The following is a 27,479-nucleotide window of genomic DNA, read 5'->3' as shown; positions in this document are numbered from 1 at the left end:
AAGAGCAAGCACAGCATAATTCCTGACTGCAGACTTCTTTCAGTAAGAAAAGGCTGTATTCCTCTGGTCATGTATAACAACAGCTATTGCAGCCCTACGCTACACGAGCAGAAATTGCTGCAAGTAAATGTGCAGAGCTTTGATAGCTAATTAACACAGCACTACGTGACAAAAAAAAACTTAAACATTTACCTCTTCTAATGCTGCTTACAGACTATGACTGCTATGGAAGTTACATTGTTTCACACTTGGAGCATTGCAACTCTTCCATCAGTAGCTTCTACCCTGCATAGCCGCTACAGGAATGGTAACATACATCAGATTTTTTCTCAATCCTACCCACTGTGTATAGGGGTGAGCGTGCTGAACACATTGATTTCAAATAAAATTCTCTGAGCGCCACTTCGAAAATAAGAATCAAAGGAGTAACTGTAGTGAATTATAGTAATCAAAATCCACACGGTCAATGACTATTTAGACTTGCATTATTTTGGAATGATGTAATGCTATATAAAATGTGGAGCTTGCATAAATATATTTTGCTTTCACATGCAGAATGAGAATGAAGTGTAATCTATTAAGAATTAAAACACCCCCCACCTATCATGCAAAGAGATCAAAACCAGTCAGACGTTCAAAATTCGCAGTTCTTTCCCATACGCATTTAGTTTCAATCTGAAAATCAACAAGAGGCAGTAAGGCTGACATCCAAATGCAAGTGAGACAGCCTCCTGAAATTCTGCAATGCATTTAGCATCAGAAACCTCCCAGGTGTGAAATGAGAAACTAATGGAGTTTGCTTGTGGTGAAAAGAACCAAACCAGAATTGCACGGCAGGAAACTACTGCAGTTAAACATGCTGATTAAAATTTTAGTGACATTTTACCTACTAAATCCTTCATGGACCATAAATATATGTAATGCTCTTCAGTAAGAGCATAAGGTACCTATCAATTACAGAAGAGCAGAAAAATTGACCTAAGGGCAACCTTTGAAAACATGAGGTGTGCCTTTGTTAACAAGTGTTCACAGTTTCTGGTAATCATACACCCATTCTGCCTACACACAAGCACCTATTCCTTCAGCATAAGACAGCACTCCAGCTCCTGTTCCTGTGCCATCTACTTCTCTTTCCAGTCAGGCTGCTGATAAATGCCCACACAGTATGTAAGCCCTCTTAGGATACCTGCAAATAATGCACTTAAAAACAACGGTGTCCTGGTCAGCAAGATGAAATTACTTTACAGCGGCTTAGAAAACCTTCCGAGAGGGACATATTGTCCTAATGTAATAAGAGGCTGTGGGAACAAACAAGGAGAGAACAAAACAAGGCAATTATACAAAAGCCACTTCCCAGCTAATGTCTGAGAGGCAATTACAGGATACCGGCGTGCTTCCTGGCCCCAAGCTGAAGTACCATCACTGTTCTTCAGCAACAGAGGAAGAGGAAAATAAAAATAAGAATAAAAAAATTAAAAACAAAAACCCAACAACAAAAAAAGCCACGTACAAATACAGAGAATCCAAAACCTCCTCTTGGGGGGGCCCTACAGGCCAAGGGGACAGAAACAGAATAGGGGATTCTCCTACAGGCAAAGGCACCCACTTTAAGCAGGCGTTTGCCTTGAGCTCAGTGTCTAGAATGGTTTTGGATTGTTGGAAATCTGGTCGGTGCAGCCAGTAGATCCCAGATCCTGCTCAGCTTCCTAACCATAGGTACGTGGCCCTGCTCAGGATGTCCCATTTCTTTGTCTCATCTCTAGCATCTGCTCCAGAAGGACACACACCTCCTGGAGGCTTCATCACACCCCAAGGGCCATGCAGACCTTCTCAGTGCCTGCTGACATCCCAAAAGGCACAAGAAGTTAAGCCTGGGCAAGTGAACTACTGCAGAAGCAGTGGCCTGGCTGGCTGAAATGGGAGCTGAAATGTGAGGCCCACACATGGGCATCTCCAAGCTGATAGTAAAGGTGTGTGGCCCGCATATACATGCCTAAAAGCAGGCATCTTAACTTTAAAGAGTAAAAACCCTCAGTGTGGACTTCAACAGCAAAGCCAATTTCAACTTCATGGTAAAATAAAAAGTTTATACAGAATTAGAGAATGTCTTACATTGGAAGGGACTCACAAGTACAGCTGAGTCCACCTCCTATTTACCAAAGGACAAGCTCAGGGTTAGCTTTCTCAGAAGTGCTTTAAGTTGTTTAGTCTATGCTAACAGCAGCACCCACTCTTGTTTAAGCACTGGAGGCAAATAAATTCCAAGCTCCACATTCAAAAGCCCAAATCTCATCAGTGGAGTAGCATCAAGGTCAACACACTACAAGCACTCAGCTTTGTAACCTCAGCACGTACTCCCTAAACACAGATACTAAACATGACATGAGCAAAGCCCAGTTTATCAGCCGCTAGCGACAGCAGCTCCTGCACAGACAGGCAAGTTTTGGAGAGCACTCCATGATGTCACCCCACTGGTCTTCCAGAGTCTGCTTCAGCCACTCAGAAGCTCCTCCCTTGACTGGCACAAAGTCGAGGCCAAACCTGGCATTCCTCACAACAGCAGACAACCAAAACTCCTGTATCCCATGCGTGCAATAGGATTATATCAAAACAAAAAATATGATTGAGATTTTTCTTCTCTCAGATTGCCTTTTTAATTAAGAACGCCAAGCATAGAAAGTTTCCAAGGCTAATCTAAATAACTGTTGCTTATAAAAGTGAAAAGAACAGGAAAGTCTTTGCCACACAAATCTATTAGACAATCCTTCGAAGCAGTCAGCCACAGTCATGAGCTGGATCCAGAAGTTATACCAGAGGAGGTTTAGGTTGGACATTAGGAGAAACTTTTTCTCTCAGAGGGTGGTCAGGCACTGGAATGGCTGCCCAGGGAGGTGGTGGAGTCGCCGTCCCTGGTAGTGTTCAAGAGGCGCCTGGATGAGGAGCTACGAGAGATGGTTTAGTGCTTCAGAGATTAATTCAGAGATTAATGGAAAATCTTGGTGAAATGCTGACTGTTTCTTCAAGGCCTGAAAGACAAGTCCAGGCGGGATTTGAGGAGGCTGATCTGTTATTGCTGAGGTTTCCCTCTTGACTGGATTAAAGCACACTTTGGCCAGACAGGGGTTGATGATAGCTCTCCCCTCCTTGGCAAGGTGTTGATGAAAGCTCCAAATAATGCTTCCAAGATAAATGCTATTAATACATTTTTGGTGTATAGACACACCCTCAACTCAAACCAACAAGGAAGCTTTTGTTCTGCTGACTGAAGACCAAGCATTTCAGAGCACTCCACTGAAAGCTAACAAATAAGACTACCTATTTCCTGCCTTCCCAGGTTCTCAAAAACATTCATAAGAGTATTTCTCTTCAAATGTAAATCAGATTGCCTATGAACAAACTGCAGCACAAAATGTAGAATGCAATTTGCACAGGCAGTAAAAAAGGATGCATGACTGTATTTCATACTGCACCCATTTGTATTAAAAATAGGCATTTTGCTTTGTAGCAATGATTCTGAAGAGGACAAAGGGACAATTTCAGAGCTCTATACACCAAAAAATCCCCAAACAACGTCCAAGAAAGGACAAGTACCAGATTTTAATTCCTTTTTATTCTTGTGGTCTTTGATAAAATTAAACATAGGAGCAACTAACTTTTATGCAAGCAACATGTAAGATTTCTTGCACATACAGCTGGAGAGCTTTGACACCTTTCAGAATAGGCATTCCCAGTGGTGTTTTTAATTTCTTTTTAATACAAGTAACCTCTTGTAAGGAACAGAAAACAGTACCAAACAATATATGAACTCTTCACAACAGCTTGATGCCATCAGAACACAGGCTATAGGGGACATAGGTTTTTTAGCATCTTTCTCTCGTATAGAAAACTTCCATATACTTCCAAATCTCCTTGATTTTCACATGAAGCATGTTGTCACTACAGCAGTAACAGATAACCAGAAGTCACTAGCGAGGTGCATACTTGATTCATGTTCTGTCACTTTAAACCACATAAAATGCTCTCGGTTTAAACTTGCTGAACGAACTCTATTTTCAAGGCCTAAAATTTCACCTATGTGAACTGAGACATCACCTGAATGTTTCTGCTCCTTTCAGGTACGTGGGCAGGATGTGCCTGAGTCCTGCTGAAGAGACAATATAACTCAAACCAGTACCACTACAGCACATCTCTCTTATTTTGGACAGGTGTTAATGTTATTTTCAAAACTGATAGAGAATTTGCACTGACTGTAAATTTACTCTTATTTTGTGATAACCTCCCCCAGCAGCAAAAGCCTAAGGCTGCTGAGAAGAGGAGAAAAGAGCTTTGTTTCATTGGCAGTACTGCCTGAGAACTGTTCTCTCTGGTATCTCTAACAAAAGCCATAGTGCATCAGAGCACAGGACTGCCTGTGTAAGAATCAGCCTTGTGCCATGAAAAACTGCTCTCCTGATCACTGTTGATAAGAGAGGGAAAAAAAAAAAAAAAAAGTTTAGCCAAATTCAGGCTTTGGCATACTTCTATAAATTTATAGGTTGGTGAAATATTGAAGCCAGACCAGAGAGCTTCCTGCCCCCCAAATAATTAAATCACATTAGGGGGAGGGGAAAATGAGTACAGCAATAGCCTAAAAACCTATCTTTTATATTGGACACTAATTGTAAAAGATACAAAACCAAACAAGTTTAGAAAAACATTAACTTTAATTACACTGTGAAAATCCATGCCTGTAAAACAATCATCCTCATCTGATACTTACCTTATTATGTGGCTTAAGTAAAACTGAGTACATGGCTCAAGGGAATACTTACTTAAAAATTAAACATAAGTAAACTGAAGCACAATAAGCCTCCGTGATGTAAAGGCAATCCTCTTAAGTACTGTCATGAAATAGAAGTCATCCTACACCATCTCACTTGAGATTGCGTTTGTAAAGATACTCCATTAGAGGACCTAATCTATCAGCAGAGCATGCAGCAATTCCTGCCAAGCCATTTGATAGAAACCAGGCACTGATATAACCTAATCTGTACAACTTCCCATTAGCAATACCACTTCCTAAAAGGAAGGCATTAAGGTTGAAGGGCTCTCACAGCAGCTCCCGCAATGCACTACACAGAGGAAAGCAAATCTAGCAGAATTACTTTCCTAAGAGGTAAAATGAGCATTCTGGGATATCTTTCCAAAGCAGAATTATTTAATGCTCCTTACCAGGGAAGGACTTGTAGCACACTATAGGATTTGCAAGTAATTTACTTACTGTCTTTTTACAGGCACTCAAATAATACTTGTTATCCAGCCACCCTCCCTTTACTCTAGCTCTTGGCTACACTGAAGTTAATACTGCTGTCACTTCTGTATCAGACAAAAAAAAAAAAAAAAAAAAAAAAAAAAAAAGCTTACTCACTGCTGTGGCAAGAAATATTCTGACACTGCATAGAGTTGTATTTTTCTCTCTTCACAATCTCATTGAAGATTACAGTTTAGCTGGATAAAAGAGAGCTACCAGGCCTTAGCAAGTAGAATGTAACACTGAACTCTTAGTAGCTCCATTTCTGGAAACTCAGATTACAAGGACAAAATGCTTCTCTTTATTAACCCTTTTTTATGAAATAGCTATTCACAGATTCCTGAAATACCTGCAATTCTTTTCATTCACTGTGAAGAAACTCTTATGAAGCTTAATGAATTGCAGAAACATTATATGCTAACAAAGGCAAGATGCTTCATGAAACAGGAGGAATGTTCATTCAGTATCTCACAGCTCCAAAAAAAACATTACACAGGAAGTTAACTGTCAAAAAAGTACATTTGCATAAAGACTTCATACAGAATATATTTAAAGGATATTAAAAAGATATAAAAGGAAGAATGTAGCTTTATAATGCATTCTCTTTCTAGAAGTGACCAGTCTAAGCTAAGGTACAGGAAGAAAGTAAAAAATATGGACGTAGGGTAAAAATACTTGTAGTTTCCATCTATGAATATTTCATAAACTGTTTTATACTTCCCTTGCCATGTTCTTCAAAAGGGTGGCGAGGCAGGCTGAGATGGCACGCTAGCAGAAAACTACATGCCAATGATACTGTGTTTTCAAACTCACTCAACACCTTTTTAGAACTGCAGTGCCTTGGTGTACCTGAGACAAAAAAGGTCTGAAACTTTGCTTGGAAAAGGAGAGAGGAAAAAGTCCCCCCACCACCTTGTCTTTAAAACTTTACATAGGCAGATGTCACACACCTTGAGGGACAAATATGGGTCGTATCAACTGCTCGTTCCAATACAAGTTACGTATCTGCTTCCCAGAAAGGCTGCAGCAGTACTAAAAGGTGTGAAAACAAGGGAAGCAAAAGGGCAGATGCAAAAAAGGCGTATAGCTTCTCTTCAGGAGAGTTCCTCACTTTTCACGGTAGCAAAAACCACCTACTAGCAGAGATGAGTGCCATAAAAGCTGAGCAACTGCAGAAAGAAAACATGATGAATAAAACTGTGATTGCACAAAGGCAGCTTTTCATCACTGATAAACCCCAACCAGACGAATTATGGTGAGAGATCCATTACATGGAAATTCAGCCACCTGGGGATTCAAACTGTTAGCAGCCAGATCTATTTTTAATCACTCATCTGCCAGCCTTAAGAGCAGAGAGGGAAGGATTTGGCAAAGCCCAAGGGTGGTTCTGCAAACCCTCTGGAACAGAGCAGAACTCACCATGAGCTTTGGAGACACCGCCTTACTACGCACTCACAGGGGTACACAGCCCAAAATCATGCTGGTATCCCAGTCCAGGGCTCAAGCAAGCAGCTTTGAAGAGAAGTGTGTGAACAGCCATGTCCAAACCTCATAGCACATGGGGAGCACGCACCATGGTCACCCAGGCTGCAAAACCACCTGCTGCTGTAGGATAACTATCAACACAGCACCCAGCACAGCTCCACAGGCACGATAACTGCAGGCCTTTCACTTCAGCTGACAATCAAAGAAAAAAGGTGTCACAGGGAAGGGGATGACCCAAACACGGTGGTTATAGCTCCAGGAATCCAGGTTGGGTTGCCCTCCATCCCCAAAGCATTTGAGGCAGTCTGTTTAATAAATTTTACCAAGCTGTTTATCCAGAGCTAAACTACAATCCAGGAATTCTAAGCTGAATACAACACAGCCCAATAATCCAAACATCACGTGTGCCTGATCAGTATGGGACATATCTGTCAGAAAACAGAACAGAATCAGAACTATGAGACTTCCAGGGATGGTGAATTTATAAGAGCAGAATTAAGGCAGACGCCACAGGTCATGCATCACAATTGACATCAACTTTGGAGCATCCAACCCTGCAACAACACTGGAGTCTGTGTGCACAACTGCTACACAACTAGACCATATCTATACCTACGAAGGCACATTCCCAGGTGCTATAATTCAGTTCCAGTAAACCTTCACACGGGGCTCAGAAGAAACACTATTTCTTCCAGTTAGCATGGTGAGAATTTGTCAAGACTTACAAAGTTTGGCCACATGAATTCTTGCTCTGAAGGGCTGTTGACCAAAACAAGCTTGTTAAAGAAGCCTCCTGTAGAGCTGCTCATCTGTTCCACTGAAATGGCACTACATTTGTTTCCAGTGATCTGCTTCTCTCCTGGGAACTGCATTCATAACTAACTGACAAACACAGCACATAAATTACCTTTGGTTTATAGAATCTGATTCAGTTTTTACTTTTTTTTTAAATTAAAAAAAAAAAAAAGAGCAGCAGTTCTTAGAACAAACTTATAAGGCAGCCAGCTGCCTCTTCCCTGTTTATCAGGTCCCCTGCCCAGCTGAACCTAGCACACTGCTCTTCCCAGCCCAGGGCATGTCAAGTTTTGCTTCCATCACAGCTTTCTCACTGAAATACAGTTCTGAACAAAGCAGCACTACTACCAGAATGTTTGTGTCATTCGCTGCTTACACAGAATTTTGTACATTCTGTTCTCTCTCTAGAGCAATAAGAAATAAGTAAGTAGCCGGCAGCCAAGAGCATGCTTGGGACATCCAAAACCATGCAATCGCTCAGTGGAGCATTTTAACACAGCCAACAAACCCTGCAAGGAACACCGTGGGTCAGCTTTGGCCCACTGCCCTGGCAGCACTTCTGAATTAGGACTTGCCCACAGCCTATGGCTCAGCTTGGACCTCTGTCAGGTGCCTTCATTCACACCTCATGTCACACACCACACAGAATCCCACCGGGGACTCCACTGGTGCTTGCTCAACACACTCAACCTATGAATGTGCTTAAGTCATGGATTGCATCAGGTCTGTTATGGTTTTGGCTGCTTATTTTTTAATTTATATTGCAAAGGATTGCTTTTAAAATACAAATTCTCTTCATTACTTGGTCTGTTTACTTCCTCCCCCTTACTCATTAGCAACCCCAAAATGCTGTAATACACTGTACACATATGCGCTTATGCTTTAAACCTCTAATCTACTTGGCATCCAATTACCACAAGTAAGTGGTTCTGGAAAATGAACTAGGTGCAAACATAAAATGGAATCCATTTAATCAGAACATCACCATAAGGTGTGGTGTGGGGAGGCTATTGCATATGTCTAACACTTGAGACCCAGCTCATATCTGTCTCAACACAAATTTTATCGTAGTCCCACCAACTTTTATTTAAAGGTCAGCCACTGCAAGAATCTAAAAAGAGCCAAGTAAGGTGGACAAATCAAAGCTATTTAGTTTTATGCAACCAAAACACCTTCTTCAGCAGCACGTACCACAGTGACGTAAACGTCATTGTCCTAAGACCACACAGCAGTAAGCATACACCAGGGCATCATCCCCATGGGCAACTCATGGTAGGGCTGGAGCTGGTTGCCCACCTCACTACTGTTGTTAGGGACACACTCATAAAATTGAGATGGTAATGCTTCACTGAGTAGCCACATCTTGCTGGCTCAAGTGTCTACCTTACTTGGAATTCATTTCCTTGCATTATAGCTGTGAAGCAGTCAACACTCCTACACCCATCAGAAATCTCTCATGGAACCAAGTACTCCCAAAGAACTTTCCTTTACTGTGAAAAGGAAGTCTTGCTACATCTGCATTCTACATGCACAGTGGTACACCAACAGAAATTGCTTGGAAGAAGGGTGTAGACAGAGCTGTGAGCAAGTAAGGAACTTTTAATTGGGGAGGGTTAAGAATCACTTTGGTGAACATTATCAATTTTTTATTTTGAAATGCATCCTAATGAATGAAGAGTTTTATTTCCTTGATGCTCAGCACCTGTACAGGACTGACTTCAAAGTACTTCCTCTCTTCACAGACAAGACACCTAGACTTGTGCTCCTAGTCTGGAGCACAAACCTTATGAGGAGCGGCTGAGGGAGCCAGGATTGTTCAGTCTGGAGAAGAGGAGGTTCAGGGGAGACCTCATTGTACTTCACAACTTCCTGAAGGGAGGTTGTGGTGTAAAAGGGTCTGGCTTCTTCTCCCAGGCAAATAGTAGGACCTGAGGAAATGGCCAGAAGTTATACCAGAGGAGGTTTAGGTTGGATATTAGGAGAAACTTTTTCTCTCAGAGGGTGGTCAGGCACTGGAATGGCTGCCCAGGGAGGTGGTGGAGTCACCGTCCCTGGCAGTGTTCAAGAGGCGCCTGGATGAGGAGCTACGAGATGTGGTTTAGTGCTTGTGGTACTAATAGGAATGGGAGGGCGGTTGGACTGGATGATCTTGCAGGTCATTTCCAACCTTGCAATTCTGTGACTTCTACCATGCCCATACCACATTTATTTTCATAGTTCAGTGTTCATTCCTCTAAAAATAAAAGTAGTAGAGAAACAGATGAACATTACCTGTTATCAAAACAACTAACAAGTTAGTCATCTTTGTCGTGTTTTTGTTCTATAAGACAAACTTCTGTGTTCCCCTTTATAACCAAGATGCATCTCCAAAGCAACAGCATTTATAAGGTCTCTGATGACTGCAACACAACCTTGACTCAAGTCAATGGCATTTCATAGAATCATAGAATGGTTTAAGTTGGCAGGACAGAGACACACTCCACCAGATCAAGTTGCTCAAATCCCCATCCAACCTGGTCTTGAACACTTTCAGGAACATGGCAGTCAGAACTTGAGGCAAGTGCCTGTGCCTCACTACCCTCATTCTTCCCAATGTCCTCTTCAAATCCATCCTCTTCTAATCCAAAGTCATCATTCTTTTCCTGTTACCACGTGTTTGCTCAAAAATCAATCAAGAGCAGAAGCATCTTGGTTTTTTTTGGTTTTTTTTTTTTTCCTTCTCCTCCCCTTCCCCCCAACGGAAATCAAGAAATTCTCTTCCTCTTGAAGCAAGCAAGGGTTTGCTACTAACATGACCGAATTTCTGTAATGCTTCTGGAACACTCAGTAGCAGACAGTCTTGATTCCAGCGTTCCAGTTCGGGCGGCAGTAACTAGTAACAATGATGCAATAGTGGAAAAGCAAATAGTACTGTTTGTGGGGAAAGAGGAAAGGAGAAACACATCACACAACAGTGATACAGGCTACAAAACTGTTCTTTTTCTGATGCAAATTCAAAACAGTCATTTTTCGCAAAAGCTTGAAGCTATTTATTTTCATCCAGTGGATACCAGCAAAGCTGCAGCCTGTTCATATACAAATAGCTTTTTGCATTCCATCAGGAGAACATTCGGTTAAGTTTCTCCATAAGTTAAATGGACTCGAGGTCAACATTTACTTTGCCAAAACCAAGGTCCCTGTGCCCAGTCTCTGTCCTCCAGGCACCTTTCCCACCAGTGCAGAAGGAAGTGGCTGAGCAGTCCCAGCACACGATGGGAAGGCACCAAGCAGAGCACAGCATCCCCCACTGCCCTCTTCACCCACACGCACTGCGTGCTGGAAGCAGCTCTCACAGTTTACTGTGTTGCATGAATGCCTGCTAGCTACGGGATGAATTATGCATCTGGGATAGCACCAGTTTCTATTTTCACCGTGCTGAGACGGTCATGTGCAGCTTAAAAACTGAACTCTATTTTCTTCCAAGCAAGAGACTCAAAATAAGTTTGATGCCTAAGGGTGGGAAAGTGGCTCAGGCTATAAAACAAGAACCTTTTCACTTTGTTACTGTAGATCCTAATTTAATGTAACCAGGGCAATGGGCAGCCAATTTTAAGCAGGTGGTTTGGTTTAAATATTAACTCTCACAGCACATAAGGCTTTATTCAAAGGGTAAGTTCAGCTGCACAGTGACAGTTTACAAAACAAGTGTAATGCAGTGGAGAGCTGAGTGGTAATTACACTCCTCGGAGTTAGTTTTAATCCTCAAAGTTTCATATGCTGTGGTTTCCTATAAGAAAAATAAAACCTCACACATAGGACTGAAAAGGAAATTAATACAGTATCTAGTATCAGAATTGCCAAGAAGTAATGGCTTTTTAAATGGCAAAAAGCCAATAACTAAATCTGGCTCCATGATCTATACAGAGTAAGCCGATGCATGGAAATCCCTAAACAGCTGGGCACTAGAAAACTCTAGCTTTGAAGAAGTGAAGTCCCTAACTTCCAACTGCAGCAAACCACCACGTAACGCATCAAGAAAAATCCATTGAACCACCACTTCTTTTTAAAGGACACAGCAGCACATCCCAAGCTGTTGTGAAAGGCCGGTCTGCTAGATGTATCTGATCAGGCACAAGCAGTTAGATTTTGCAGTCTCTTCTCAGGATAGTTTGTTACCTTCTCAGTTCTTTCTTAACAGACAAAACAGCACCATTCTGAACAACTCTTGTGAATTCCCCCTTGTCCTGCATTTTTTCCCCCATGCAGAAATGGGAGTTTCGCCCTTCCCATCAAGCAACCATAATGCATGTGATTGAATTATTGTCTTCCTGCCCTGTACAAAATCCTGCCCACTCCACTCCAGAAGCAACCGACACACATTCATATGGCTCATGCTGTCCTGGAAAATGGTATCTACGGTACTTCCAAACTCATTATCCACTGCATACTGATGCTGAATCAGTCCCAGAGAGTTTTATTTTAGTACTGCCTTCCTCCTTCCCTCTAATTCTGAAAATGCATCTGTCAATTCTGGATGCTTAAACTTCAGAGGTGAGTATATTGACATTTAAAAGCAGACTTTAAAGAGTAAAAATGTATCCAGAGACTGAGCTCTGTAACATGCATAATATCTATCTGAATTCCAACGAAGAAATCACAGCGCTGCTTGAATAGATGCCCTGCTTCAACCCTCCCTGCAAAGCAAATGAATTCACATCTCTAAGAGGATTGGTCCCGGAGAACTACCCCCTTTCTGAGCACTGGGAGGGTGCAAGATCCCCATATCTCCATCCAGCCACAGTGACAAGCAGTGAAAGGAGGAAATTCCAACCTCAGGCAAAAAGCAGCAGGTGGGAATGATGTTGCTGAATGCAAAACTGTGCAGGGACAGGAGAAATGCCATCCTAACTGGAGCTGCCTCCTGGAGACCCTCACTTATCAGGCATTAATGACTGATATTTAGCAGCCAGTAAATATTTAGTAGGTGAACATCAACCAAGTTTTAACAGCATTTATACATTATTACCTAATTTTAATCATGTAAGTAGGAGCATTATAACAATATACACCATGATGCACAACCTTAAGCTTCGTTGAAAGCTCTGAATCACTGATTTCCAAAGATAAAACACAGATACTTTACTAGAAGTATACACAAGTGTAACAAGGCAGTAACTTACGTGCCAGTCAGACCTAGGAATTTCTTATGCTGAGCTGAAGTACTGACAGCCTTATCTGTGTAATTTTACATCAGTTCAGATACCTGAAGTGGTGTTAGTGCCTTTTCCACACCTTCTCCCGTGAAGGCAGTCCACTGCCAAGCAGCTGCAGCAGCAGGGCCACAAACCCTTCTTGGAGTGACATCACTCAGCCATGAGCAGTCACTGGGTGATTTTCAGCATGTTAGGTCAAGCTGTGGTTCTCTTCTTTGCCCATCTCTGTCTGACTGTCCTGGTGCCCTCCATACCCACAGGGAGTAATTCTGCTGGTACTGATCCCATCTCCTCTACCAAATTTTCAGCAAAGGAATATTTTTTAGCAGTTCAGGACAGATCCCTCTACACTGGAAATACAAATGCACAAATAAATTCTGCCAGCAACAGTTTCAGTTCAGAAGTCACAAACGCAAGGAAGTCAGTACTCAGCTCTCTTTTCTTCCATAGAAAGGGCCAAGAAACCACCACCAGAATTTCAGGCCACTTTGCTCCAACTTATGCTAATTATATTGGAAATCCAGAGAATTTACAGTGGAGCCATCCAGGCCTTTGTCACAGAACTAAAAAGTCTTCCTAAATTCATCAAATGTGGAAAAAAAAAAAAAAAGTTACAAACATACCTGATGCAAGACCTGTGGTGTTTCAGAGACTGCCTGCAATTACAGACACACTAAGGACGGTACAGTGGGACAGGTCCATAGACATTTTCAAGGTCAGGCTCCTTACCAAAATACATATTTACTTGTTTAGCCATGATGCTGCCAAAAAAGTCACATTGTTCTTTCTGAAAGCATCACCTATTTCACAAGTTTTCCTAAAATAAAACTTTTACTTTTGCGAATACCTTGCTGAACAACAAACACAAGCATCAAATACACAAGAAAACAAACTAGGACTCACAAGCTGCCTGTTTCTTAATCATGGGGTTCTTATCCCAACATCAGAAAAAACAAATCCTGCTCTGCTTGGCATGCCAACATATTATTTTAAATAAGTAGGAAAGCTGAATGAAAGTTCCCTTCATCTCCCAAACCTCAAGAGAAAATGAAGGAGTTATTTCCAGAGCACGTACCCAATGACTGCCCAGCAGAGCCTATTCATTTTGGTCAGGCTTCACAAGTTCCACACCTAATGAACACACTGCCTTCAGACTCCTCTTCAACTGCCAGCATGAGAGGATTAAAAATACATATGGAAAGAGAAAAAAAATAAATTAGAGATTCTTACATGAACGCCTCTGCCTTTCATTTCCACAGTGTTTGTTCCTGCTCCCTTCGAAGAAGCTGTCTCCTCAAGCAAGAGGACAGCCCACGGGATACTTGTAATCAGGGTACCTATTTCTCCAAGCTTTGTAAGAGTAAAAATCATTAGGTACAAAAGCCCTTTGGTAGATGTTCATGCCTCCTAACTACTGAGCAGTTTCTCTGCTTCACCAAGCACCTCTTCCATAGGGCTCTGCACAGCACAGCCTTGGTCCATGCTGGGTGCAACTGAGAGAAGATAAAAGGATAAAGCAGGAGCTTTAAAAAAAACCAAACAGCTGACAGCCAGGAAACCTCGTGCTTCACCTGTACCTTAACTATCATCCAATTTCTCTGCACTGATGGGAGTATCAGCGGTGCTCAGCATGTACTTCCAACTCTGGAAATACTTCACATCACCGATCACAGATGAAGTGAGATGCAGACATGCTTTTCCATTCGCTGGCTGTAGAAGGTTCTGTGCCAAGGAAGACGAGGTTTCCAGCCGAGGGGATGTGTAAGGGAGCTCGTGGTGGGGCTGCCATCTCCTGCACAGCCTAGCAGGCCGCAGCCTAACCACCCACCCTCCTCCATTGAGAACAGACATCTCTTAACGCACGCTGCAAAGCTTCTAATGCATTTTATTGCACCTTTGGGAGTTAAGTTTCACAAAGTTGATTTTTTCAGAGCCTTGGCTTTTCCTTCGATGACTTTTCGATCTCTCATCCCATTGACTTTACAGACCCAGGCACCCCAGCTAAAAACCCCATCTTCTGATGCTGTTCTGATGGACCCTCTGCAGAGGCCTGGGAAGAGATCCTTTGCCTTGAAGAAAACCCAGCTTATGGACACTTCACTGGCCATCCCTTCCCCCCACCCTCCAATAAAAAGCCAAGGACCTGTTTTCTCTGAAGAGAAATCTACAACGAGAAGGCTTTGTATCAAAAGATTACTCCTAAAACTTAGGTCACAACCCCACTATAAAGCTCAAAACCAATAATATCCTGTGGTCTTTATTTATCTTACTCTATCACATAAAGTTTTTCCCCAAACAAACTTGTCCTTTATTACAATCCCCAAACCTGGAAAGGTATTTTTATATTTTCCTGTGGGTAAGACACCCACAGGCAACATTTTGTTTAAAAATATTCAGCAGGTATTATTAGACAGAAGATATAAATAGAGCCCAGGAAGAACTCTTAGGGCCCATTCCTCAAACACACTTCTCCCCAGCAGCGCACTGATGCTATTTCAGGTGGCACCTCCTGCTTTTCACTTCCAAGTTCTGACGAGGTCTGCCAGGTTAAGTAGCCAAAGAAACAGTCATTTAAGGACTAGTATAAATACTTATTTTATATAACACCGTGGTATGCCAAGCAGGGCAGGATTTATATTTTCTGGTGCTGGGAGAACAGCCCTGTGATCAGGAAGTTCTGATATAAACACTTAAGGGCAAGTGTAAATAGGGCACACGTCCACCCGCACTCCCGGTCCAGGGGTAGTGATGTTCAGTTTTCCCCTTTGGTAACCATGGAAAGAGTCTGCCCCTCCGACATTTAATTAGCGAACAGCGCTAAGTATTCCAACAACTTGTGGAAAGAGTAAGAGTGTAGGGTCTTTATCTCAGGGCTTGGGATATTTTGTTTCAATATAGCGTAGGGAAAGCAGCTGTCACCTTGATTATAGTTCCCTTGTAACCGGACACATCTCACATCTCTAACTAATCCCAGCTCCAACGTGCTCCCTTCTGCTTGGGTGACGCAGTTACAGATTGCTCCAGCAACCAACTGCTGCTTGTGCACCAGTGTGCCCTGCAGCAATGTTGCAGTCCCAGGAGAGCAGCGGATCCAGCAGCTTGCTGCACCTGCTGGCCCATCCTGCCCATGTGAGAGGAGAGCTGCAGGGCTTCCAAGAAAGCCCAAAGGGTGGCGATGAGCGCCAAGCTGCAGTGTTTGGCTCCGCACACTCACTTTCCAAAAAGCAGAGAAGATGAGGGATATCTTGCTCAAATCATCCACGTCTGCTGAAACACTTGTCTCATGCGTGCTGTGCTGCCAGTCAGGGCTGAGCAAGCAGAGGTGGATTCCCACCCCACACTGGTATCTCCTTTACAGCTTGGTTGGGATGCTCCAGCTGCTCTGCACCACTCTATCACCCCCATCCCCTGCCTGCTCCCCCTTCCCATCACCACTCACAGCAAAGCCAGCAGAAAGGCTGCTGATGGTGGGCAAACAACCAGAGCAGACCCAGCTTTTCATGTGCCTCGTCTCCAGCTCTTGGATCCCGTGCTTGCAACATGAGACCAGAGAGCTGTGCCAAGACTAGCCATTACCTGGCTGGCTTGGCAGCACTCCAGTAGCAGGGAAGGGGAAAAAATACAATAAAAAAAAAATAAAAAAAAAAAAAAAAATCAGTCCAATGAGACTGGAAGCTTGAGAGACTGAAGAAAAAGAGCAAAGAACTTAAGGCAAATTACAATTTAGTGCAGTTACAGTTACTGTGTGCTGCACAGTATTGCTCAGAAATGCCATTAGCACAAGTGAGAAAATCATACTGAACAAAAAGCTGCATTTTTGGTAGGAAACCAGTAGTCTTACAACAACACTGCAGAGATAATGGCATGAGAAAATGAACGAGTGACATGTTAAATGGAATTCAAAAGCCCTCGGTTGAGGTTGCTTTGTTTGTGTTTTATCTTATGATAAAAACAGCCTACAACTACACAGTAATGAGGAACACCTACCTGAACTCTCCCTATCACTGCAATATTGTACATTGCTGAAAAAACAAGACTACTTATTCCTCATTTTCTTTTGAAGATGAAAGCCCATTAAGACACAATGTCATTCCATCTGCTTTGATTTATCCTGAGGAAAGTCGAAGCACTTATGCTATATGCTATAACAGAAAAAAAATTACATAGCTCAGTGGACAAAGTTTTATAATTTCATGATATATTTCCCTGAGAAGGAGAGCAAATATATTTGTAAGTCACTTCCCATACTTGAAGTGCTGACTGAAACAGGAGTTCAGCACAACTACCAAGTCTACCCTTGCACACAGAGCCTAGCACTGTGCTTCAGGCTTTCCAATTACTCACAAAAAGACTCAGCAAAAATAGGCTTAAAAAAAAAAAAAAATTTAAATGACAACTGCATAGCGTGGTAGAAGGGACCGCCTCTGTTTAACTGAAGGTCATTTCTGCTAAGCTGCATGCTATATTTACCACCTGGCTGGTAATGGCTGCTTTCATTCAAATGCTGTGCAGTAAAATACGTGCACGTGTAGGGTAGAAAGACTTTATCATTAAAACCTTTTGCAATAAATTAGCAGAATGCGGAAGGCTCGCACACTTACTCAGCAAAATTAGGTCAGGACTCCTTTGAACAGCTCCACTTGAAGGCTGTGCCAGATTCCAGATCAAATACTTTTTAGTGTGTTAGAACCAACGGCTTAAGAGATGAACTTCTACACTGATGATAATTATTACTAGCGCTGTGCATTGCTGCCTGCCTCTCCACCTGTGGATAATTATAAATAGCCTACATTTTCCAGTCCCTGACATATGCCACCAGATCTACAGCACTTCCAGAAAACATCCTTTGTAACCAATGGTCACACATTTCAAATATGACAACCATGTAACTCCACATAGATTGAGGAATTATGATTTTCCCCACACATACTCTTAATTAAACACTCTCTGCACTTGCACATACAGTAGGTGATTAGTGTCACAATAATGAGCGATGCTGGGAAGTGCCAAGTTAGATCTCCACATACCCAGCTGCACGCCATCTCCTGCTCTTAAGGGGCTCAGGGCTATCCCCACTTACAGCAGTCTCCGGTAGCCATGTTGGGAGGGCATAAACCAAAGAACTGCCCTGGACACAAAAATTAGGTATAAATATAATTATACTACCCTTCCTTGCTCATCTTTACAGCTCAACACTGAGACTGGTAGTGAATGCATTCAGTTACCCGTTCATTTCTTGTAAAATTTTAATTATAAATTAATCTCAAATTAACTGCGAGCCCAAAGACTAAAAGCTTCAAGGAATAAAACATGAAATATACACCCAGAGCAGTAACTTTAGAGTCAACTACACCTTCTGTGGAGTCTAACAGTGTAACAAACCCAGTGGTAAGAAAATCTTTAGAAGCTCAGCCTGTTCCTTTTTTTTTCTTCCTGCTTTTAAATTTCACAGCTCACTGAGCTCACTCTAGCAAGCCCAGCTGTTGGGAGGGTTGTTAAGATGCACAGAAACATCCTATTGCTTTCCACTCCGCCCCCGTTAGGTGCCACTATTAATTGCACAGCTGGCACAGCTGCCTGCTCGACCCCTCTAAGGAGGTCTTCCAGTTGTGTGAGCTGCTCTAAGTAACAAGAGAGAGGTTAGCTTTGCCTGTGCATCTACAGAAAGTCGTAGAGAAATCCAAAGGAATCTTCTTGCTATTCCTCTCCTCAGACATTCATCTCTGATCACAAATATGTAAATGCCATGTGAGCTACCCTGCTTTATAGGAATCATACCAGGTCCAACTACAAGACAGCCAAAATCTCCACCATGAAGGATCCTATCTGCTTTTGTTGAAACTGGAAACGTTTATCAGAAGAATTTTTCTCCTCAGTCTTTTGAGGTTCCTCAAGTGAAATACCTTTACATGCTTAAATTAGTTATAAACCCTCAGATTTTATGTAAAACAGCAAGAAGCATATGGCAAAGAAGTAACACTGAGTGTCCTATCTACATGTTACAGACAGGCGTGATAGATACAATATCATGGCAGTATTAATAAATATTCACAAGGCTGGAAGACTTCTCTAACCTACAGCCAAGATACACGGCTCTCAAAAAAGTTTCAGAAAACCTTCATTGCTATTAAGCTGAACTGGTTTTTCATTTATAACAGCTTTTATGCCACCAAGCAGAAGACCAATTAAAGGTATCCGCCAGAAGAGACCTCTATCAGGATAGCAGGTCACTAACTCCCTGTTAAGTGCAAGAGATACGCTCAGGAAAGCAGCATTAGTGAAATCACAAAATCCCAGACCAGCCAAGGGTAGAATAAGCTTTTCAAGGTTTTGAATCACAGTAAGAACAGGAACAAAAAGGAAAAAGGTCATTTCCCCTTTCTAATGCCCTACAGTAACAAAGCAGACAAGGGATGACATTTCCAGCACAGCAATACTATTAACAGTACCCGACGCTCTTGTGTTAGCTGGAGCTCAGAATTTCTCCCTGCTCAGTGAGGCTCAGCACAGTGTCACAGGCCTCCTCACCCCACAGAAACACTATTTAAGACAGAGCTTGAGCCTCAACAAAGGCACAAGGATCCCTCCCTAACAGTGCCAAACACAGCCCTACTCTTTGACTACACATGGCTGCTTGGGCTGAAAGCAAGGGTAAAGCACTTCCAATATGCAGCAGGAGTGGAAACATTGTCAGTCATCCCCAACCTTAATGTCTATCTCTTCAAGTAACAACTGCACCTGGGCACCCTAAGGAAGTATTTCTATTTAACGAAATAGTGCTATGGTGCCTGTGGGATCTACCTTCCTCACCCTCAAGCCCTGTGCATTCAAATCATTAACCTGCAGTGGGTTTTCCAAGTGTTATTCAACATAGATATGGCTATTAGATTATATCAGTATGTCTTTTTAATACACCCTTGTCTCATCACTCCCCCTGCATCCCTAAGGATGCTCTGTACTGTGCTGTAGAGATAACCACAGCTGCTCCCAGAACAGTATCTCCTGCTTTGCTACAGGATCTTCTCAGCTGCCTGCCATCCACTGCCAAACTCTGGAAACCTCAGCCATAGTTCCATGCAGCAGATAGATGCAACCAGCAAAGCTTTGGTCAAAAGCTAGGAAAAGATGCTTGCCTGACAAATTCAGCCAACCCAAACTGGAACACAGATGGACAATTTCAGCTGAGTCAGGAGACCACTGGTGCCACAACAGTCCTGGTGTCATCTCCCAGAAAGGACACCTGTATATTCACTCTCTTAACATTATTCATGTTTTTCTTTTAAGGACATTCCTTCTCCTTCCCCTTCCCCCCTCCCCCCTATCTCATTTATGCTTCACAAACTTACTCCTGTCCCCTTATCAGGGCTTTGAGGGGAGAGGGAAAGTTTTGCTGCAGAATAAAATCAAGAGAACCTGTTAGTGCTATGGAGGATCAAGTCATACTTATGGAAGAATATTTGTCTTACTACAAAATTAAGAAACAAGAGGGAAATAACTAACTAACTAAATAAATAAATATAAAATACATAAAGACCACCTTGTGTTTAAGGCTTTTTTTTTTTCCCCCCTGATAAATAAGGTTAGAGAAACTGCTCTTTCCCAACCTCATACCAGGACAAAAGAATTCTTAAAATTTTGAGGGCAATGTTTTTTGTTGTTTGTTTGACACTTTATGTTCTGCAGGGCATTTGCTTCCTGACACTTGAATAACATACTGCCTTTCATAACAGAAGTTACACACACACACACGTACCACCACAGCTGTTCCATTCAAAAAGTTGTTCTTCAGAGATGGAAAATAATTGAAGAGAACATGACTGGAATATTGTAAGAAACCCCATCAGTGAGAAGAACTTAGGAGATACAAATGGCACCTTAGTAACTTCATTTATATCTCCAGTATTGTTCTGCCACGAAGAGATTTACGAGCTCCACGTGCTGCAAATGCTTTACTCACTAATAATCCCATAGTATTAGTCTCCTAACACTGTGTGCTGCCCCAGCAGTTCTTGAGAGCTTCTCACCTTCTCACAATGAGACTTACACAAGCCAGTTGCTAACACAGCCAATTCCCCATGCTCTGTTCACAGACACACCTTCTCCCTGCCACACAAAGCCTCACATTAATGCACTTGCACTGCCACCAGTGGCTTGGTCAAGTACCCAGCATCTGTGGGCTCCCTGCAGGAAGGGGGCATAGCCCCACAGCCAGGGGAGGAATGGGATGTTCTGCATTGCAGGACAACTCAGAATCCTGTTCCTCAGCAACATTATCGTATGCAAATCTTTGCTGCAGGAATTATACTCTATTATTATTTATAGGGCTGAGCCATACCTATTTTTATTTATGCAACATCACAAATTTAAATTCGATGGAAGTTTGATTTTTTGCACGTCCCAGCAATGGTGCATTTCCATTACTTGGAACTAGCTTCACCCTTCCAGTTTGCTTTCCTTGCAGGTTTTCATTTTACGTTATAAGAACACCACCAATGTCATACCTCCATGACTGTATACTTGGATGTGGAACTGCACTCGAAAGTGATTTGAGAAAGGAAAGGCTTTGTGGAGGAGGCTTTCACCTAGTAATCAGTTTAAGTGACACACTGATTTTGGGATCTCCACATCCAGAGTGAGCAAGGATAATTAACCCAGCAAACGAAGAAGTATCTGCTGAGATATGGTTTAGTAGCTTAGTGGCAGTGATTGGTAATAGGAGGATGGTTGGACTAGATGATCTTGTAGGTCCTTTCCAGCCTTGTGATTCTATGATTTCCATGCCTGTGACTCCATGATTCTAAGAAGTCTTCTGGACAGCTGTTCTCTCCTACAAGATACACCAAACCACTATCAGCCTCTCCTGCAGACCCCAATACAAAAAGCAAACAGAACTCAGCTTTTAAAGCTGAAAGAGATCCAGAGCACAATGTTTGGCTGGGCACAGCTGCATCCACCACCTGTTAGTTCCAGCCAGGGTCACCCACAGGGACACAACTGGGATTAATGCAGTTCAGCCTAGAGAAAGAGGAAAGCTTACTTCTACTGAGTTACTGCGGGACATGAACAGGCGTACTGGAGAGGATGTGAGGTGAGGCAGGAGAGATGAAAGGCCTAGATAGGTTATCAGTTCACTGGCAGCAAGCACATTATGACTTTTCTCTCAAGACATCCTTAGTGTGAAAGCCACCCCAGCCACACACCCAGCTGCCCTCCAAGGAGCCTTGCACCTCCCACACTGCACTGCCTCCTGCAGCTCTGCGAGACCATTCACACTCACACTTCTGAAATACTGTTCAGAAAACAAGGATGGGCTACTTCACACTGCTTTGAAAGGAGACAAGCAACCTCCATCAATGTGGAAGCACCTCCAGAGAAAATTATGCTGTATTACATTTAATCAAGCAGGAGCAACACGTCCGACAACATAATATTTAAATCCAGACAACAGCATTCTGGTTGTTAATCATGGTGGTACTTCTGAACATTTTGATTCAGTTCCTGCACATACCAAAGGCTGTTTGACCTTCAGTAGTCCCTTCATCTTATGTTTAATGAGAACATAAACTGTGTATTTATCTTCACCCTCACAACTCAATTGCAGAATTTTTATTTGAACTTTCCCAAAAATCTGTTCACTTCTATAACAAAACAATTTAGCTTAGACAGGAGAATTCTGAGGAAGCTGTTCAGATGTAAACTAAGCACAGTGATTTTAGATGTAGCATCCAGCTCAGACTTCAGCTGAGCACAGCTTTTGCGACATACACAGCCTATCTACAGACTGGGCCAAGTCTTGCAGACTCCTTAACGCCCTATTAATCATTATTTCACTTTAAATGAGCATCCTACATGAGACATCGTCAAAAATCATTTGTTTAGCATAAGAGTACTTGTTGCAAATGGCTGTTACACACTATTTCTTCTCCTTCTGCAGTCAGTTTTCCAGCACGTAGAACTACGCGTATTTTGTATTTCTGCCCAGATATCTAGTAGGCTTTTGAAAGCATCCCTCAGAGCTGAGCTAATCAAGAAAACAACATACATACGGAGAACTGTCATTACTACAGGGTCAAACACAAATGCAGTTCTTATTCGGGAGATTGCAAATTATATTTCAAATGTGAGCAAGAGAAATCTTGTTCCCAAATCACTGAGTAGTGCCATGTAACCTATGAATAAATTACTAGTCCTGAAGAGATTACAGATAGCAGTTCACTGTCATCATGAACTGCAGATAACCAAACAACAATCCTTTCACAGAACAGCCTAAAGTAAATTTTCTCATGCTTGCTGCAGTGCAAAGTACAGCAACTTGAACGAGGACCAAATTGCTTGCTCATTACTTGTGCATCCTCTCTCAAATGCAGCAACACAGAGGGCATATTTATGCCCTACATTCAAGCAGGGTCTTACACGAGGCCTAGAATAAGCTTTCCATTCTCAAACACAACATTTCTGTTAAAAATCCTGGTCAGTCAGATCTCTTCAGATGACAAAGGAGCACTTTTCCGTAAGTAGACAAGAGTCCTTTGTTCAGCCTCCAAGCCTCACTAAAGCCTGTAATTCTTTGCCATAAGGAAAATGTTTAAACTGGTCAATGGCAAAAGTCAATTTGGTGAGATAATGCAATTAATAAATGCCATCCATATGCCTCGGCTTGACATTTTATAAAGACAACTGGCCACGAAGAGCAGTGCAAACAGAGGGCTCTGCAGGCGGCTGGCTGCTCCTCGGGGAGCTCGTCTGCTGCGTGATGGATGAGCTCTTTGCCAAGCCTGGGGCGCCTGGCCCAAATGCAGCCACGTCCCCTGCAAGGACAGCAGGCAGCTCTCCTCCATCCTCCCTGGAAGGATTAGATCATGACAGCATATTTGAGGTGGGGCTTTACACAGCTTGGACCTCTGCTGGCCAAGCAGTCAGGCCTTCATCTGGTCATCCTAAGATTGCACTTCAGATTATGACCACGTAGACTCAGATCCATCAAAACTTCATATAAACCCCAGGTTTGTGGCTCGTTATCTCCAGCCCACCATCTCTACCCCATTAGCTGCAGCAATTGCCACAAACCTACCACAGAGGTATCACCTGCCTAGGAACCACAACCCCAGCACTCAACTTCAAACTGGGAACTATTTGTCCTGACTTGTCCTTGAAGACGCTCATCTTCTTCCCTGATATGGATCTAGAAAAAAATGCAGAGAAAACATCTCTGCACTTCAGGCCCGAATATTAAGTCAATTCCAATGCAGACCTCGGGGCTAAGATATTAAAAAGAGAAACTACCTCAGTGTTTGATCTCAGGTCAAGAATCATCTGTTCTTTAATTTTTAAAAGATAAGCTAACCTGGGAGGGAAACCTATTCCCAGAAAGGTACTCCTGAGAACATCCAGATAAAGGGAGGCTTCCAGCAGCAAGTTGACTGCAGCACGAGAATGGCAAAACCTGAGGGCAGAGGCAGAAGCCGGAGCCCTCCCAAATTTCCAGCACAGAGGGGCTGCTGCAAGGCCCCCAAAACTGAGCCAGGGCAATGGGAGCAGCAGCCAGCAGTGCAGGCTGGCTCCAGGTGCTGCCAGCCACAGGAAACAAGGAATATCTTCCTCACTTCTGCAGGGAGCAGCAGCCCATATGAGCTAAGGAACAGTGGAAATAAATCAAGACTAAAGAAAAGTTTCCTATCTTTCTTTGGAATTTACTTGGCAATGTAGATTTGAATGCACTTAGGAGAGATGCTCACAGCATGTAAATCTGAAACACCACCCATCTCTTCAGCAGTTTTCTCTCCTCCTGTAATTACCATCTCCAAAACCTAGCTGCATGTTTCAAAACCAAAACAAATATTCACCCTCTCCAGCATGGTATCCATTTTCCAGATTCCAAAAGCAAAGTAATGATTAGAAACAAATGCAGAAATAATTATAGCACCATGTTTCCAAAATACTAAATATTTCTGAAAAATACACAAAAATATTACCCAAGTAATCCTTCAATAGCAGCGTATATGTCAACAAGCCAGTGCTGAGATGCTTACAGAAGGAACAGACAGACCACAGAGTTGATGTTGGTGCTGCAGCGCTGTATTTTACCAAACCCCCCACACACAGTGCTGCAGAGCTGACATGAAGCAAAGTCCCCTAACTCCAGAAACACCACTACAGAAGAGAAGAGCCACGACTGTTCTCCCATTTGTGAGTGCAGCAGGATTACAGTGCCGCACACAGAAACCCGCTCGCCAGCAAGGCTTCCCCACTCCCACCTTGGCTTGTGGAGAGGATCAGAGCATCACACAAGCTCTGGAAAACCATTACTCCCACTGATGAGGAGCAGGAAGAAGCAGAAAGGTTTATCAGCCTCGGCAGAATGGGAACTGACAAGGACAGTGAGATACTTGGCACTGCTCTCTGTTGCTATTAAAATCCGCAAGCGCTGACTCCTGCTATCATCAAGACTGAACCCAATCTCATAAAAGACACACCTGACTCACACTTAGAGAGCTGGCCTTTTCTTTCCAGCAGTTTTACATCGCTCTTTTTCCCCCTCCTACAAGGGCACAAGAAAGAACACTTTTTCCACAATTTACCCAAGCCTGGATGAGTCCCAAAGTGCCTCCACGTCTGCTGATGTTACCAGACCCCACTGATACCAAACATATCCCCATGCACAGCAAACAGCCCTGTGAGCCCAGCGCCATTTGCCAGCTCTGATGTGGGTGCTTGCCACCTCCTCCAGCCAGGCACAAAAGGAACAGCTGCCTGGCACCCTCCGCATCCCGATGCCATCTCCTAATGCCTGCTCATCCTACCAAGCTGACACTGTACGCCAATGCACATCTGCAGCACAAGAGCCAACACCAGGGCACACAGGTATTCAGCTCCCTACTACATTTCCAGTACGTTTTTAACATGGCTCTAACATGACTCAAACTGACAGGGACCACCCCAGTAAAGAGCAGGGTTTGGTGGTTACACAAAGCAAACACAGAACACACTTGTTCGAAAATCAAGCAAAGGAAAAGAACTTAGGAGCTAAAACCATTTGACAGTACTCCAAAAGCTTGCAGGGTTGTTGTAAGCATCCGTATAAAACCCCACTTAGGGCCAGGACTGCATTCTGCACAGACAACAGATTTAGCACCCGTCTTTTCCCAGAGACCAGTTTACAAAACTCCTCCTTAAGGGACCACGTAGCCGCCGCCAGAAAAGAAAAAATGGAGGGAGAGAGAAAAGAAAAATCCACCTCCCTTTACCTCTCCCATCTGCCCACAACTTTCTGGCAGCACTCAGGGCTCTGCTCAGGGCCGGCAGCACGGCTCTCCCCGCTCCCGCCGCAGGAGCCTGCTCATCCCAAGGCAAAATCATCCAACTTCATACTTAACTAATGACTGTGGCAGTTGCACAGTTACTCCGCCATCAGAGAACTTCATAACAGTAGCATTCCTATGTGAAACTAAAGCATATCGTACCTCATCAGCAAGGGGGAACGTGCTTAGCGGGAACGGGAGTCTGTGCTCGACACAACTCATTCTTAATTAGCCCTTAAGAAAAGCGTTTTGCAATTGTATCCATCGGAATCACTAACGATGAGGCGCACCGCACGGAGGGCTGCGACGGGGCTTATTTATACAATAGCCAGGCAACTTCAAAAGCGAACCCGAGTCGGTGACATTATTTAGTTCAGTGGAGCAGCTCATTTTAATTGGATTAAGTTGTCACGGTATTTTAATTTCATACTGAAACCTCCATTTATTACTTCCTAATATTTGCCCAAACGCAGCAACGCGTTCTTTTCTCGCCCTCCGAGAAGCGTCGTCCCGAAGCGCCGCCGGCGAAGCCCGAGCCCTTCCCGAGTCGTCCGCACCGCAGGGCGGGAGCGCTGCAGAGGAGCGGCTTTTCGGGAGGTACAAATCCCGGCAACGGAGTTAATTGCACTAAGCAGAGGTCCCCGCTCAGCGGAGACACTTGTGGCTGGGAGAAGCGTAAACAGAGGCATTATCCCCAGCAGCCCGCAGTCAGCCCGGGCGGGGATGGCAGCCGGGATGGGTGCGCATCCCGCGGGGAACCGGGGGTCTCGGGGGCGTCCCGAGCCGCCTAGCCACGGCCAGTTACTCATTTGGCGCCCTCCGCAGCAGCCCGTCGCTCCACGGGAGCAGATCTATCCTGCCGCCGGGGGGACCCGAACCCACACCTCCTCGGGCAGGGCCGGGGCGTCGAGGTGAACTTGGGGCTGGAGAGGCGCTCCCGCTGCGCCTGCCGGGGAAGTATTCTCGGGGGCAGCGCTGCGGACGGAGCCCAGGTGGCCGCCCCCTGTCCCGTTCCGTCCCGTTCCCCCGCCCCGCCGCTCTCTCGCTCACTCACCGGCTGCCCGGAGGCGCAGGCCACGAAGCTGAGAGTGAGCGCGAGCCACACGCACCGCATTCTTCCCGCGGAGCCGGCGCGGCGGCCGCCTGTGGCCGGGCACAAAGAAGAAAGCGGGGCCGCGGCGCTCGGCAGCGCCCGGGGGCGCGGGGCAGGGCCGCGGGCGCCCTCCGGCCCGTTCCGCTCCGCTGCTGTCGGCGCTCCGCTCCGCGCTGCCCGGCGGCACAACGCTGCGCGGCGCTGGGACTGCCTGACGACTGCTGCTGCTGCTGCTGCTGCTGCTGCTACCGCCGCCTCCTTCTCGGCCGCCCGCTTCTCTCCTTCCTTCCCTCCCGCCCTCCCGCCCTCCGCCCCGAGTGCGCGGT

General features: G+C 44.0%; 1 protein-coding gene across 1 annotated transcript in view; it reads right to left on the bottom strand.

Moving 5' to 3' along the window:
* SDC2 (syndecan 2) overlaps window positions 1-27,226 on the bottom strand; it is a 56,851-nt gene extending 29,625 nt beyond the window's left edge. The window contains exon 1 of the mRNA XM_042869583.1: window positions 27,115-27,226. Coding sequence (XP_042725517.1) covers window positions 27,115-27,174 — 60 coding nt within the window. The 5' untranslated portion in view covers window positions 27,175-27,226. The remainder of the gene's footprint in view (window positions 1-27,114) is intronic.
* Between the last annotated feature and the right edge of the window lie 253 nt (window positions 27,227-27,479).

This window comes from Lagopus leucura, unplaced genomic scaffold (assembly GCF_019238085.1).
Source record: "Lagopus leucura isolate 7727_CA_CO unplaced genomic scaffold, USGS_WTPT01 Super-Scaffold_100002, whole genome shotgun sequence".
Lineage (NCBI taxonomy): Eukaryota > Metazoa > Chordata > Aves > Galliformes > Phasianidae > Lagopus > Lagopus leucura.
Note: the sequence above shows the minus strand (reverse complement) of the source record. Positions and strands in the feature narration are given on the sequence as shown.